The sequence below is a fragment of the Corvus kubaryi genome, unplaced genomic scaffold (genome assembly GCF_017639235.1).
Source record: "Corvus kubaryi isolate FWS band 111438036 unplaced genomic scaffold, C.kubaryi_AGA036_p1.0 135, whole genome shotgun sequence".
NCBI classification, from domain to species: Eukaryota; Metazoa; Chordata; class Aves; order Passeriformes; family Corvidae; genus Corvus; species Corvus kubaryi.
The window spans coordinates 939,027-955,360 of record NW_024580669.1 but is presented as its reverse complement, the minus strand read 5'-3'; the positions used below and the strand labels follow the sequence as shown (position 1 = coordinate 955,360).

The 16,334-nt window shown below is 48.3% G+C and overlaps 1 protein-coding gene across 1 annotated transcript in view; it reads left to right on the top strand.

The window, feature by feature from the left end:
- EXOC4 (exocyst complex component 4) overlaps nucleotides 1–16,334 on the top strand; it is a 268,855-nt gene that overhangs the window by 177,344 nt on the left and 75,177 nt on the right. The window contains exon 9 of the mRNA XM_042052282.1: nucleotides 15,059–15,278. Within this exon, the coding sequence (XP_041908216.1) occupies nucleotides 15,059–15,278 (220 nt within the window). The remainder of the gene's footprint in view (nucleotides 1–15,058; nucleotides 15,279–16,334) is intronic.

The window sequence follows — 16,334 nt, the reverse complement described above, 5'->3', positions numbered from 1 at the left end:
CCTGTTTCTTCCCACTTCCTGCTCCTCTCAGAAACTCCTCCTGCAAACTGCACGTCTCCCAAATCCCTCAGCTTCCAAAGATAAACTGATCTGTAGCTCCTTAGGTAGAGCCTATCTCAAATAATGTGCGTTTGTGATACGAAGAGAAATATTTATAAACCATTGAATTCTTGGAATTGGCAGAATCTTGGGTTTATTTAGCATTTTCCACGGGCCCATCTGCTGCTGCACGTTGGCTGCTGTGCTGCTATCGGTGCAATTATGATTTTATTGATAAGATAAGAGCATGGGGGTGTAAATAAATATAGAGAGGGAGGAACTGAGAGGAGACCAATCTGTAGGTATTATTTCATTGGGGCTGAGCGCTGCATGCTGATGTTAAAGGGGCAAAATCCGAGGAGAAAGGAGCTCTTGGATTCCTCTTCCTGCTCCACTCGTTGGAGTTTCTGTCTCAGGAATACAGCAGAGGTTGGGATTCCATCTGTTTTCAGCTTTCTTCCCTAAATCCTGCCATTAAATGACATCAAAGAGGTTTAAATTCATCAGCTGAAGGCTGAAGCATCCCATTAAAAGGAAGCAATTTAAAAATCACCTAATTCCAACCCCCTGCCATGGGAAGAGACTCCTTCCACTATCCCAGGTTGCTCCAAGCCCCGTCCAACCTGGAACACTTCCAGCTAAAATCAATCTATTCTGAAAATGTATTTCTTTACAAGGAAAAGAATCAGCATAATCATAAATTTGGCTGAATAATAAATTATTCACGGCATTCAAGCAGTATTAGTTAGAGGGAAAAGATGAAATGCAGAAGACTGAAATGATTCACAAAAGGCTGGATGAGTTAGGACAAGTATTAGGATTCCTGGTGCAGTTTTTACAGCTCAGGGCAATAAAAATTCATGGAAAAAATCCAAACTAAAACTGCTGCAACATCCATCATATCCATGAAGCTGCAGTGCTACATTGTACACATTTTTTTTTTTTCCCCTCTTTTTGGTAATTGAAAAGAACTGGGAGTTGTCAGGAGAAAATGTGGGGAAAGTGAGCACAATTTACAGTGCAGGTGGCCACAAAGGCAGGGTTTATATCAGAAAAACCCACTTGTATTTGCTCAGATTGCTGCTGAATAGCTTGGTGCTTCCTAGGATTTATTTCTACCTCCTTCAGCTTCCCAAGCTCGGAGCTCTGTCACGCCCTGGAGGAATATAAACACAAACATAAGGCTTTATTTGCAGGGAGATTTCTGAATTCAGACTGGAAGAATTCCCACCCCCAGTGCTGTAAAATCCTTGTAACCCAATAAATGTGGGGGTTTGCCATCCCTCTGGAAAACCGTGAGCTCTGGCTGGCCCTGTGTTTGTGGGATTGTAACTGGATTAGGAAGAACTCTTCGATTGACAGTGAAGAGTTAATTAGGCTAACGACTTCCTGGTGCTGTGCCTCTGGAGTGTCCCTTTGGAAAATCCTGCCATTCTGAGCGTGACACCCCATCCCATCCCGGAACACTCCCGAGCTGGGGAGAGGAGATACCAGGGAGCTGCCATCGGGATCAGCGTGGATAAAATCCTGCTAAATCAGCCCATCTGTTCCAGATCCTTAATTAGTGTCATTCCTGTCAGGAATGAGAGTTTCCCCATCCTGGATTATGGACAGGTTTCACCAGAGGGTTCCTCTTCCGATGTGGAACGACAGGAGAGCTCCGAGCCCCTGGCAGGGCCTGAAGGGGCTCCAGGAGAGCTGCAGAGGGACTGGGGCCAAGGCCTGGAGGGACAGGAGGCAGGGAATGGCTTCCCAGTGCCAGAGGACAGGGCTGGGTGGGAGATTGGGAATTGGGAATTGCTGGCTGGGAGGGTGGGCAGGGGCTGGAATGGAATTCCCAGAGCAGCTGGGGCTGCCCCTGGATCCCTGGCAGTGTCCAAGGCCAGGCTGGACATTGGGGCTGGGAACACCCTGGGATAGTGGGAGGTGTCCCTGCCCATGGCAGGGGTGGAACGAGATGATTTTCCAGCTCCCTTCCAACCCAAACCATTCCATGAAGCCTCAGGAGAGTTCACAGACTCAGGGAAGCACCATCCACGTGACCTTCCCATGGAAAAGGATGGGACTTGTCCCTTTCCAAGCACTGATCTGTGGCAGGGGGAGGACGAGGACAGTGGCAGAGTCACCATGAGCAGTGCCAGGCACTTTGTGCCTCTCATTATGGGATGGAAATTCTCTACAACCTCAGAAACATCTGAGCAGCCTCTTCCAGCTGGATTTGGGAGGAATATTCTTGGTCAACACCCTGCACTCAGATCTGTTCTGGGCCTGTGTGTAAAGATAACTTCATCTCCCACCAAAACATGACCCTTTGGTCTGATAATCTGTAGTCAAGAGCCAGGGCGTGCCTTGCTCTGCCCTTCCAGCCCCGTTGGCCACAATTCCATGCTGATAGAACCAGATCTGCTCCTCGTGTGCCACGTGTGAGCTGTGCCCTGTAATTATGGGATAATAAACCTGACACACACATGAACATCAAATGACACTTCCCAGAGTCAGGAAATCGTTTTCCCGCTGGCAGTAACAGCCCTTGGTGTGTTTGTGCTCTGCTTTGCAGCAGCTTTATGAGGCTGATGAATTAAGTGGGATTTGTAAGGATCACTCTGTGGACAGGAGCCAAGTGTCTGGAATTCCTGTCAGGAATCATTCTAGGTTTGGAGATCAGGAGTTGGGAAAAGAAAAAGTCAGCCACGCATGGAGCTACACACGGAATTAGTGAAATGAGTTCCATTTGGAATAATGCAACTGCTGGTGTTGAGGCCGTTGAAGTAAAGCATTCACTCTTCAGAGAAGAGGAATGGGATCCTTAATGGAGGCACAGCATCCAATTTGTCCCAATTTGTCCCAATTTGTCCAAATTTCCTGCCTCCAGCAGCACAGGGCTGTTGCAAATCCATTCTCCTCATTAGCCTGGCCCAGACCCTGGATGCCAAATGAGGTGGATGATCCAAGGCAATTCCAGCTCCCAGCTTTTCGTCTCTGTTTCCTCTGGAAGCTGATTCTGTTTTCCCCAAACACATCCTGCAAACACTGAGCCTCCTCTCAACCCTCCAGAGGAACAACGAAATCCTGGTGGTGTTTCCTTGCCAAAAATCCCTTCATGTGGGAAACTTCCTGTCATTTTTTGGTTGCAGCTCTGGCTCTGTGGCCAAGGTGTGAATTTATTAATGACAGCCTGGAGCACAGCTGGGTCTTCAATCACTGGTTCTTGCCTTCCTAAAAGGCAATATTGGTGTGTCCCAACTGAGTTTTTCAGCCAGTTTACTAATGGAAGTGATTAGGTTGGAATTTTGTGTAGGTTAAAGGCACCTGGCTGGATTTGTCATCTGGAAATCGGGATTTGTAGACCTCAGAAGTGCATTACTGTTACCCTGGCAGCTTTTGATGTACAGGGTCTTTGTGTTCCTGTGCAAACACCTGGAACTGAGCACCACCACCGCTGTGTGATCACAGAGCCATGGAATGGTTTGGGTTGGAAAGGACCTTAAAATTCATCCAGTGCCTCCCCTGCCATGGGCAGGGACACCTCCCACTGTCCCAGGCTGCTCCCAGCCCCATCCAGCCTGGCCTTGGGCACTGCCAGGGGGATCCAAGGACAGCCACAGCTCCTCTGGAAAAGCTGGTTTTTTCTCCTTTGTGGTGTTGCATGCCCAGGGTTGGTGAGAAAGGAAAGTCCTCGTGCTCCCATTGCTCCGTTGGGGTGTGTGGTTCCTTCCCTGGCTGTCCTGGAGGGATTTGTGTTGTCCCTGCTCTTCTCTCGTAATTTCCATGGAATTGAGAGTGGGTAAAACCAAACTCTTGTGCCCAGGTGGGCAAGAGGCCAATGGCCCCTGGGCTGTGCCAGCCCCAGTGTGAGCACAGCCCCAGGGTAGGGACTGTCCCCTGTGCTGGCCCTGATGAGGAACCCCCCAGAATCCTGGGGGCAGCTCCTGACAGGAGAGACCTGGAGGGGCTGGAGCGTGTCCAGAGAAGGATCTGGAGCCCCAGGAGCAGCTGAGGGAGCTGGAAAGGGGCTCAGCCTGGAGCAAAGGAGGCTCTGGGGGGACCTTGTGGCTCTGCACAAGTCCCTGACAGGAGGGGGCAGCCGGGGGGGTCGGGCTCTGCTGCCAGGGAACAGGGACAGGAGAGAGGGAACGGCCTCAGGCTGGGCCAGGGGAGGGGCAGGCTGGATACTGGGAAAACTTCCCCAGAAAGGTTGGTCCAGCCCTGGCACGGCTGCCCAGGGCAGGGGTGGAGTCCCCATCCCTGGAGGGGTTTCAAAGCCGTGTGGATGTGGCACGTGGGGACACGGGCAGTGGTGACCTTTAGCAGGGCTGGGGAATGGTTGGACTCGATGGTCTTAGAGGACTTTTCCAACCTGAATCATTCTGTGATTGTCCCATCCAGATTCTCAAGTCAGGCACCGAGGTATGGAAAAGATCTGGGATCTGTGTTCTTCTGCTCCATCCCATGTGTTTTAGGGTTTTATCAACAGTTTTGGGTACAGGACTAAAATGTGAATAAAAGGGTTACTTGATGAAAGGATGAACTTGATGTTGACTGGGAGAGAGGGAATTAATGCTCTGCCAGAGATTTCTGAAGTGATGGTGTCTTATTTCCAGCTGTGAAATGAAGTAGCCTGGGAATTCCACAGGGTTGTCCGTAGAGCTCTGTTTCCCCAAATAATTCCACAGACACGGGTTATGGGATGTTTACCTGGCCCTCCTGGCCTTTTCCTCGCGTTGGATGATAGAAAATCCAACTGCTGTGAGAGGACAGCCAGAATCACTCCTGGTGGTGCCACAGGTGGTGATGCCCAACTGAGGTGTCCATAGCAGGACATCTCAACTTGTCCCACGTCATCTCAACTTTCTCCACGTCATGAATCTCTAGATCTGATCAATTCTGGCTCTGGTTCTCCTGGAGCTCCACCATGGTACTCCAGCTTTGTCTCCAGGTGGGCTCTGGAGTTACAACCTCAATTTGGACTTTTCTTTGCCCCGGTGTGTTTTTAGGATTTAACTGGCTGTCCCCACTCCAGAGACTCGGGAGTCAGTGGGATGCTAATGAGGGATTGTGCCATCTGCCCGCTGATTTAATGGAATGTCAGCACGAGGCAGACAGGACTAATTGGAGTGACAGGCGCAGACAGTGATGGGGCTCTTTGCTGTCTCATTGGGAAAAGCAGGGCAGCAAAGAGGTGCAGCAGAGCTGATCTCATCCTGTCTCTTGTAGGCTCACACAACCTGCCACACCAAATCCAGGGGCTTTGAAACCTCTGGCTGCTCCCAGTTGTTCCTCCAAAGCCATTCCTGCGTTCCCATTCCAAAGGAGGACAACACAATCTAACAACCGCCAGTTTGCCCATTTGTAAAGCTGGCACTGCAGCTCCTCTATTAATAGAGCCATTTGAAGGATTTATCCTCAGCATATGTTGCTTTTTAAAAGGGGCCAGATTGAGAGCTGGGGGGGGGGGGGGGGGTTGGAGCACAAAGAACGAGCCACCAGATCCAACTGAAAAAAAATAATGGGAATAATAAGTTAATTTTTACAGAGCTGTTGTGCTCGGGAGGAAATGTGAAGTTGTGGGGGGTATCATTACATTGCAGTGGGGGTCAACAAACAGGATGTGATAGGACATTAAAGGAGATGGGATTTAATAATAGGAAAAGCTGAAGTTAGTGAACTTCGTGTTTTGCATCTCTTGGTTAATAGGGTGACATTATATGGTGGCTCTGTTAACATATTTATTGCTGCGATCCCCGAGTGTTCTACAGACATTTAATGCTGCCTCACAGTATTTCTGTGTGATGGGCAGGAATTCCTGTGGAATTGTCAGGATTGTTTAAAATTACAGTGCTTTTTAAGCAGGGCTGGATGTATTCTCTACCCTGCACGGAGCAAAGTAGCAGAGCAGTGGTGTTACCTGGTGTGGGAAATAAAGCCTTGACTTTGCTTCTGTGTAGTTTTAAAAAAAAGAAGAAATGGTGAAATCTTCCAGGTTTGGTTTCATGCCCTGGGTTCACATAAAACAGGGACATCACAGACCTTTAGAGAGAGAGGTTGATGGGTTGGTTGGGGCATTTCTCTTCTGTAGGATTGGATTTAAATTACAAATGGACCGAGGGAGGGTAATTTACTTCAGTGGTCGTTTTGGGTTATCTCCATCTGGGAGCAGTTGTGTCACTTGGAGGCAACTTGGCTCCACCTCAGTCTGGTTTTGGGCTGGAAATTTAGGGATTCAGGGATGGGAGAGGAGAAATTTGGTAGAGAAAAGCAAAGAGGTGGCTGAATAGGAGCTGGGTTTGCTCAGTTCTGTATAAAGTGAAGATATATAAATTATTAATTTATTTTATTGGTGACAAAGGATGAAGAAGGAGCTCATCAAAGCTGGATTTGAGGCTGAAGGTGAAGCCTGGTGCTGTGCACATCCCAGCTCTGCTCCCCAGTCCCTGGAAAAGCAGCATTTTACATTTCCCTATTCTCCAGATGTGCACAGTTGGGGTTTTTTGGTCATGATCCCATCCCCTCCTGCAGTTTGGAGCATTTCTCATTTTGCAGACATCCAGTAATGGGAAAACACAGGCTCTGTGGACATGGACAACCCCAGAAAGGTCCTCCATAAATGAGGAGGAGACCAAACCATTCTCTCAGAGGTTTCCTGCTTCCAGGTTCACGTTGTAAAGAACCTGCGCCTGCTCTAGGGGATGGAAAGCAGGTTCATGGCACAGAGGGAAGAAAGCTGCTTCCTGTTTGTTCTCCAGGTGAACTCAGAGGCCTCGTGGTGTCCTTAGGAGTCTGTAGGGATGAGCAGGATCAAAGCCTCTCCAAAGCCTCTGTGTGGGTCAGGCTGTGGGAGCTGTTCCACGCTGGGGGATTTAACCACAGACACACAGAGCTCTGCTGGAAAGCAGCTCCTGGAGGGAGCAAACGTCACTCCCTGGGCTGTCCCTGCTCTCCAGGGACAGGGTTTTGGCTCAGAGGGTCTTTAGGGTCTGAACAAAGCTCGAGTTTTATCAGGTTTGATCTAAAACCTCCGCAAAGATGTGGAGCAAACGGATCCCATCTGCTGTAGGGGGGTGAAAGCCAACACCAGTCCCAGAAGGGTTTGGGTTGGAAGAGACCTTAAAGCCCCTCCAGTGCCACCCCTGCCATGGGCAGGGACACCTTCCACTATCCCAGGCTGCTCCCAGCCCTGTCCAGCCTGGCCTTGGGCACTGCCAGGGATCCAGGGGCAGCCCCAGCTGCTCTGGGAATTCCAGCCCAGCCCCTCCCCACCCTCCCAGCCAGGAATTCCTTCCCAAGATCCCATCCATCCCCACCTTTTTTCATCTTAAACCCATTAACCCATTCCTTAAGTAAAGTAGCCCCATTCCTTTGTCCCACACAATATTTTTCCCAGTGCCCAGGCCTGTGATGCTGATACATTTCACAACCCTCCTTTCACAGTCACAACTCCAAGTTGTACCGTTTTGGTCCTTTTGGAACTCATTTTCTCCAAGAGGGTCCCCAAACTCGAGGCCTCTCCTCGTTCAGATTTCCCACCTTTGGGAAAATCCCAGCTGGCTCTTCGCTGAGGTTTGGCAAAGCATGGAATTGCTGCTGATTCCTGAATTCCTCTCCTGCCCTCACAGGAGATGAGAGGATGGAGAGCGGGAGATCTGAGCATCCATCCAACCACGCCAGAAACTTCCATTGGCTGGGCTTTTGCTGGTATTTGGGAAGAACGAGGGAGGAATCTGAGCTGCACGGCACGAGATAAACGTTTCCCCACGTCATGAATCTCTAGGTCTGATCAATTCTGGCTCTACATCTGCTGGTCCCAAATACGAGCCAATATTCCCCTCTGGAGACATCAGAAGAAATTGCACCTTGAGAGAGTCCCATTACATCAGGAATTTGTGTCCTTCAGGTGGCAGCTGAGCATTAAAGAAACAATATTTTTAGCAGCAGTTGAGAGCTAAATTTTAATTTAATTCTTTTTTCCAGAGTGTTTGTGGTTGTTTTTAGGACCTCAGAGACAACGAAACACTGATTTTTCTGTCACACCTGCACGGGAAGGTGGCATTTCTTACCTCAATCTCACGGCTGAGCAAGCACAACACAGAAATCGATTCTTTAAATCTTGTATTTTTTTTTAGCTGCTGTTAAAAAAGTGAAGTCCTGGACTCTTTCATCTTCCAGCTCTAAAGCTCTCAGCTCTGTGGGGACATAGAAATCTTTACAGTAACCAAAAGAATTATCTCAAGTCGTTGAGATTTTTTATGGTTTGGGAATTTGTGTTTGTACAGGGGAAGGACTGAATTTGGTGATTTACCCAAAAGAACCCACTAAACTCAGCTTGGGCTTGTGGGAACAACTCTGGCTGTTCCACTTGTAATGTTAATATTTTAGTGAAAAACACCCCAAATGCCGTGTTTGCTGTTAGCAGCAGTCATTCCTCTGGTTGTCACCTTCCTGGATGTTTTCTAGGCTATTTAATATTTCAAAATAGCAGAAAATTAATGTTTTTTTTCTGATATTTGGTGATTGTTTTGGTCTGACTTTGCTGATATTTAAAAGACACTTAAAGAAGCCAAACGTCCATTGAGTCTCCCAGAGCTGTTCACACTTCTTTTGGTGATCATTCTAATTTTAATCCCATTTTGGGATCACCTAGAAAGGATCTTAAACCTTTATTCCTCTTTTGGGAGTCACTTCATGCAGAATCAGTTCTATTACCTTGCACAGCCACGATATTTATCAGCAAGGTGTGAAACATTAATCCTGGAGTAGCTGATCGTGGACCAAAATAATTCCCTGCAGTGAAGTTTTTAGGCAAAATACTGTGATTTCTGTTTCTTTAGGGCCTCTTTGGTCTTCAGTGGCAAACGATCCACGGTCCATGTGCTACAATGAATTAGATAAACTTAATTGTATTTATTGTATTCAGCACTTGTGTAACCATCAGGTGTGGGAGCATCTCTAGGCCTCACTTTGCCCTTGCAGGGCCTAAAGGGGCTCCAGGAGAGCTGCAGAGGGACTGGGGCCAAGGCATGGAGGGACAGGAGCCAGGGAATGGCTTCCCAGTGCCAGAGGGCAGGGCTGGGTGGGAGATTGGGAATTGGGAATTGCTGGCTGGGAGGGTGGGCAGGGGCTGGGATGGAATTCCCAGAGCAGCTGGGGCTGCCCCTGGATCCCTGGCAGTGCCCAAGGCCAGGCTGGACATTGGGGCTGGAGCAGTCTGGGACAGTGGGAGGTGTCCCTGCCCGTGGGAGGTGTCCCTGCCCACGGGGTCAGGACTGGATGATCCTTAAGGTCCTTTCCAACTCAATTCTTTCCATGATTCCATCGATCCTCTCCCAGAATTCCCACTGTTAGGGTGGGGTGGCTTTCTGAGTGGGTCATGGACAGTGTGGGACCTCCCAGCTTTCTCTCTTGGTTTAATGTGTCCTCAGACTTTCCAGAACTTCCAGTCCTGGGTGTTTTATCCCTGATTTCCTTGAGTCTGACCAACCAGTTTGGAATTTCTGTTCTGTCGGCAACCAGGATCCAGTTCAAAGGATTTTTGATGTTTCCTTAATATTTCCTTGCTCTGTGGAAGCTCCCCAGAAGGTTCATCGCAGGTCCTCAGATGTTTCATGACTAAGGCAGAGGGAAGAGAACAGTTCAGGATCACACAAAAACCAACCAAGCTGAAGTGAAAATTTGGGCTGAATGTCAGAAAAAAATTCTCTTAATAAGGTTCTGGACTATTTGATATTTTTCCTGTCATTCATTTGTTTGAGGAGGGAATTTCAGGTATTATTACCATCATCATTAAGGCAAGGAGTCATTGATGCTCTGCATCTTCAGCTTCTTTTAATGATGTTTTAGAAGACATCTGAGAACAAGAAGTCAGAAGAAAGCCTCGGGAAGGCAGCAGTTGTAGCTTTCTAAATCAATCCATGCAGCTTTTTTAGGTTTGATGCTTTTTATCCCACACTTTCAGCTTAGGTACGACAGTGCTCACAACCAATTAAGTTGTGAGTTAGAATGAATTAAATTTTCTGAAATGAGGCGCTTTTTTTTTTCTTTTTTAATCCAAATGACTGTCATTTACCAAAAGCTACTTCATTTTCCTGAAAGTGCTTTTCTGTCTGAGGGGAATGCTTAATTGCAGCCACAAATCACCTCAAATGCTTTTATAGGAGGATAAAACAAGTTGAAAATTGTGCATCATTTTAAAAATGCAGGTTCTGAATTCAGAATAAGATGCAAATTTCTATTTATTTTTTTTCCCCTCCTGGCTGCTCTGTTGAAGAACTCCATCCTCACCATGGTGTCTCCTAAAAGTGTCCTTCAGAGCTGGGACATCCCTACAAGCCTTTTTTAGGATTTCAGGCGATTCCCAGGAATATCTAGTGACCATGATTCAGGATCTGGTGACACCCCTGGATCTGAATTTTTATTCAGACAAAGCTTTTTTGCATTTTGAAGGTGGGACACAACTGATGGTTCTGGAGCCAGGCTGGGAGAGCTGGGAATGTTCCCCTGGAGAAGGGAAGGATCCAGGGAGAGCTGAGAGCCCCTTGCAGGGCCTAAAGGGGCTCCAGGAGAGCTGCAGAGGGACTGGGGCCAAGGCCTGGAGGGACAGGAGCCAGGGAATGGCTTCCCAGTGCCAGAGGGCAGGGCTGGATGGGAGATTGGGAATTGGGAATTGCTGGCTGGGAGGGTGGGCAGGGGCTGGAATGGAATTCCCAGAGCAGCTGGGGCTGCCCCTGGATCCCTGGAATGTCCAAGGCCAGGCTGGACATTGGGGCTGGAGCAGCCTGGCACAGTGGGAGGTGTCCCTGCCCGTGGCAGGGGTGGAATGAGATGATCCTTAAGGTCTCTTCCAACCCAGCCCATTCTGGGATAAATATGGATTTCTGGGATAGCTGGGGGTCAAATTGCCTGTTTTGACATTTAAAAGTTCTGCAGATTGCTTGGATGAGTAGCACAACAACGTTTTTGGAAAGGACTCTCGGGATGCATTTTTTCACATGCTGTTAAACACTTTTTTGTTCTTTATAGAGACTGGATTCTGTTGGAATAAGGCAGCCAGCAACATTTGAAGCTGAAATAAATAAATAGCACCGTGTGTGCCTGTGAATGTGTGGCTGTGTCTGCCAGGCAGAAAATAGGGAATATCTGTCGGCTCTTTAATGCCACCCAATATTTCCCATTTCAAACTCTCATTTGCAGTTTCTTGTGCTTTGGCTGGTCTTTTATTGCCAACTGGGGCTGTTTTTTAGGAAAATATGTTTGAGATACTCAGGTTTTTTGAGAAGGAGAAGGAGAGATCTGTTGAATTCTGGTGACCTTTCCTGTGGCTGGGAATTTCTATCTCCACATTTCTCAGTAAGAAGAACTGTTGGGTGGAAGGTATGGAAAAAAATCCCAAATTTGGCTTGTTTGGACCCCTTGAAAGAAGTGCAGTGCTCACACTTCTGCTTCGTAGCAGCCAGAATTCCCAATGGACACAACTCCAGAGCTCATCAGGACCAAGCCGAAGGCAGGGGTTGGTTCCTGAGCCAACAACTCTCTCCCCTCGTGGTGCTTTTTGGGCTCCCAAACCTGCTGGGCTCCTGGAAGAGAAACACAGGATGACCAAGTGGGATTGGGAACCAGGGAAAATAAGAGAACTGATGGCAAAATTCCCACAAACAGGAAAGGTATAGAGGGATGAGAAGGCAGGAAGAGGGAAGCTTGGAAGCAGGGAGCCCTGTGGGATTTCCTGGCAGAAGAGTCACTCTTGGTGTCACATTTATTCGTGCAGGTGACAGTTGTGTGTCGCTGGGACTCCAGTCACAGGCAGGGTTGGAAATTCCCAACATTCCCCAGCTGAACTCCATCCATCCCATTCCTTGGACAGGACAAGGATCTGCTGACAAGGGCAGTACTGGGCTGTTGTGTCGTGAAAAATGAGGCTTTGCATCCTTAATTCATGGAATCGTGGAATGGTTTGGGTGGGAAGGGACCCTAAGGATCATCCAGTGCCACTCCTGCCATGGGCAGGGACACCTCCCACTGTCCCAGGCTGCTCCAGCCCCAATGTCCAGCCTGGCCTTGGGCACTGCCAGGGATCCAGGGGCAGCCACAGCTGCTCTGGGCAACTCCCAGTTCTCTTCAATACAGAAAATTGATGGTTTCCATTATTAATCTGTTTTTAATGGAATTCTGAGTAGCCCTCCCAGTTCAGGACGTGGAGGCCACACCAGTGCTGCCATTTAATGTCCCAGGAGGATTCCTGGTGCAAATCTCACCCACATCTGTACCTGGAGCTTTGTGACTCTTGCTTGGGCCCCCTGGTCCTGTGCCCAGTGGGGTTTTGAAGGTTGGAGCTCCAGAGTGGCTGCCTCGGGTGCAGAGCAGTGTGGGACCCATCCTGGCTGCTGGAAACATGGGGAGGTCATCTCTGAACCACAGCAGATCCCAGCAAGTGGGATCCCAGTTGTCCTCTGAGGCTGTAAAAATCAATTTATCCCACTGGATTATCAAATCCAGGAACTCCCGGGCCATTCCTGGCTGTAAGCCACACTCTGACATCCATATTTCATTTTTCTTTACCTTTTCTCTGCTTCCATTTCCCTCGGCAGAGACCCTTGGATTAAATGAAGACTTCACTGGTTTCCATTCCCATAATCATTTCATCGAACTATCCTTGAACATCCCGGCTGAAGGTCTCCCATCCGTATCCTCCCGTTCTCCGTGCCGTGCACGGCTTCAGTCTTAATAACTTCCTGCTGCTATCGAGTTGAAATCTGCTTCCTAAGCTCCTGAGCATTTGTTCTTTATCACAAACGATGCTGAGCACTCACAAAATCCCCTCTCAGTCACTGCTGTCTGGCAGCTCACTCATAATCCATGATTATTTTATGGTTCCTATCAAGGAAAACAGGGATATGGTTTGATCCTGAGCAGCATCAGGTGAACCACTCTCGTCTTGTCCATGTCGAGACGTTAAAACTTAACAGGATACATCAACCACAATCAAGGAGAAGTTTTCCGGAGGTGAAGGCACGCGTCTTTAGGAGAGATCTGGGATGGTGATTAATGCCAGGCACTGGGAAACAAAAATTCTTGATGGCACCATTTTCCAGCACTGACCTTTAGTCTGTGGTGCAGGAGACACTCGGGGTCACCCTCAGGATGTGGGATGAGGAGTTGCCACTCCCACTGTAGGTCAGCACATCTGAGCTCTGATGGTTTGCGTGTGGTCATTCTCCCTCTAAAAGGCTTCTTTTACTTGGTTTAGCCATTTTAAAGCATTTTCTGGACTTTAAAAGTGTTTAAAAGTTGTCCCTGTCACTTCACTGGACAATGCTCATTCCCAGTTCAAGCTCCTGTGCTGCTCCTGACCCACCGGAATGGGGTTTAATAGTAAAATTCACTTTCTGGGGAGTTTTGTGCTCTGTAAATAAACGTAAAAAGGAAGAGTGAGAGATTTACTGGCAGCCGTGAAAGGACTCAATGAGTGAGTTTGACACAGTCCCATCAACCCTGACAGTGTCCCCTTTAGGACATGAGTGGTGGCACTCAGAGCTGGTGACATCAGCCCTGGTATTTCTGGGATCAGCTCCGTGGAGTCTCTGCTCTCTTCCCAGACAACTCCGCTGTTTCCCCCTTTTACAAAGCTGATTCCCATTCTCACCCTGTGAAATCCAGGGAATAAATCTGCCAGGCTCAGTGATTCCCTCCCTGCAACATCTCTCCTTGGAGAAACAATCTTCCAACTGAACTCCCAAGGGATCCGCCCACGGAAGCTGCGTTGTCCGAATGTGTCACTCCAGACCCATGGAGTCAACAGGGAGAGGATTTAGGGAGAAAACAGCTCAGATTGGAAAGAAATCATCCATGGGAATTCCTCCTCAGTCAGTGCTGGGAAGGGAAGTGCCTCCTCTGGAGTGAGGAACATGGAGGTAGAAAGTGAAAGATAATGAAGCAGATCTCGGTGAAGGGTTTGGGAATAGGGTCAGTGCTAAGGAACAGATCATAGACTCCGTGAGGTTGGAAAAGACCTCTAAGATCATCAAATCCAGTCACTGTTCACTACCAAACCATGTCCTAAGTGCCACATCCATGTTTTTTGTCAGGGATGGTGACTCCACACTTCCCTGTCAGCCTGCTCCACTTCCTGACCGCTTTCCACTGCATAATTTTTTCCTAATATCCAACCTAAGCCTCCCTCGGCACAACTCTGGACAGCGTGTCTCAATCCTTTTTGGCTCCTGATACTCAGTTCCTAATTCTTTTGAAAGGAATACCAATTCCACTGCCTCAGATGTAGTTAAAGACATGACGAGGTAATTTCGGGAAGAAAACTCCTCGCTGGTAACCAGATGGCAGCACAGAAATAAAGAGATTTTGCAGGAGATGGCAAACATTTGGTGTTGAAACATTCCCAGAATCGTCCTGCTGCTCTGCGTGCGCAGGAATGGGATCCTGGGATGGAACAATAAAGGGTGATAAAAATACACCATAACACAGACCTCCATAATGCAGGAGGATAATGGCATCGTGCACAGACACTGCTTTTTTCCATGTTTTCTCTGGATTTTGAGCTGGAATATTCTGCAGTTCAGTTTAGAGATGAGGAACCCACCTGTGGGAATCGAGTGACCATGCCCAGGAGGAAGTTTGGCTTTTCAAAGGGATTTGTGGCATCTTCATTTTTTTAATGGTGATGTTGTTTTTATAAGGACATCTTCCCAGCATGTCCCAAATGGAAAAGCCAATTTTTTTTTGGACAAATAAACAGGAATTGTGCCTGGGATAGGAATTTTCTCTCATTTTATCTGTTCTTCTCCAGCGATTTAGTCTTCATCTCACCAACTGTTTGTATTTTATCTCTTTTTTCCTCTAAAACTACCTTGTGGACCTTTTCTCCTCTTCATTCCTCAAGCTGGGACAGTCCATGGTCATTCCCACCCTGCCGGCGCTCAGCTCTGAAACGTTGGAATGGCAAAGGCGGCACTAAAAAATCCAAAGGATCTGCATGGTTTAACTCCAATTTATTCTTCCCCTCTCTGTTTTCCAGGTTTATCCAAGAGATCGAGTACGCCATGGAGCTGGGCCCAGCCAAGCAGTGCCCGCTCCGCGAGTTCCTCACCATGTACATCAAGAACATCTTCCTCAACCAGGTCCTGGCCGAGATCAACAAAGAGATCGAAGGCGTCACCAAAGCGTCGGATCCGCTGAAAATCTTGGCCAACGCCGACACCATGAAGATCCTGGGAGTGCAGAGGCCTCTGCTGCAGGTAGGAGCTGAGTGACCACTCAGGACATTCCTGGTTGTCCGTGTCCAGCCAGGACCTGGCTGTGTGTCCAATAAGGAAGAACATGGAGCTGCTGGAACAAGTCCAGGGGAGGTCATAAAGATTCTCCCAGGGCTGGAGCCCCTCTGCTCTGGAGCCAGGCTGGGGGAGCTGGGAATGTTCCCCTGGAGAAGGGAAGGATCCAGGGAGAGCTGAGAGCCCCTTGCAGGGCCTAAAGGGGCTCCAGGAGAGCTGCAGAGGGACTGGGGCCAAGGCATGGAGGGCCAGGAGCCAGGGAATGGCTTCCCAGTGCCAGAGGGCAGGGCTGGATGGGAGATTGGGAAGATTTTTGTGTGTGTCTCCTTTAGAAGTTCTGGGGACACCTTCCAGTCACAGAGCTGTGCAATCAGGATAAATACACATTCCAAGCTCCCAGGAGGAGCAGGGATGGGATCTGATCCCCCCAAGCCCTGTTGGTGATGGATGTGGAGCCCCACGGCTCCCTCCATCAGAAAAAGATGGGAGGGATTTGGGTTGGAGATGGAGTGTGTGTAGGAGAAGTCTTTGAAACACCTTTGTGAGTGTGGAACAGGGATAAAAGCAACAAGTCCTCATCCCAGCTCCGTGGAGAACAGGAGAATGTGGAATCCCACCCCAAAATTCTGAATTTCATGTGTTGCCTTGGACTGAAAGGTATGAACTGACTCTTGCTGTTGTTCTTGTCAAACTCTTTTAATCCTTTAAAGTTATTCCCTCTTTCCTGTGAAACCCTCTTGTCAGGGATGAATAACACTTGGAGAATCCTTAGGAAGCAACACCTTTATCCCAAGGTTTATGTGGCCATTTTCTATCCCAGTGTAGAGCTGTAAAACACAGGGATATTATAATACAGCAGTAGGAATAACTGTGATTATTGTTATCATTTCTAGGATTTTTGGTGGATTAATGGTCACTGACTCTGTGCCTGTCTGGGTGCAGCAGGGGTGGGATGGTCCTTTCAGAGCCAAAGCAAAATCAGATTCCAGAAGAGCATTTCCAGAAGTCCCAGCTTCTTTAGAA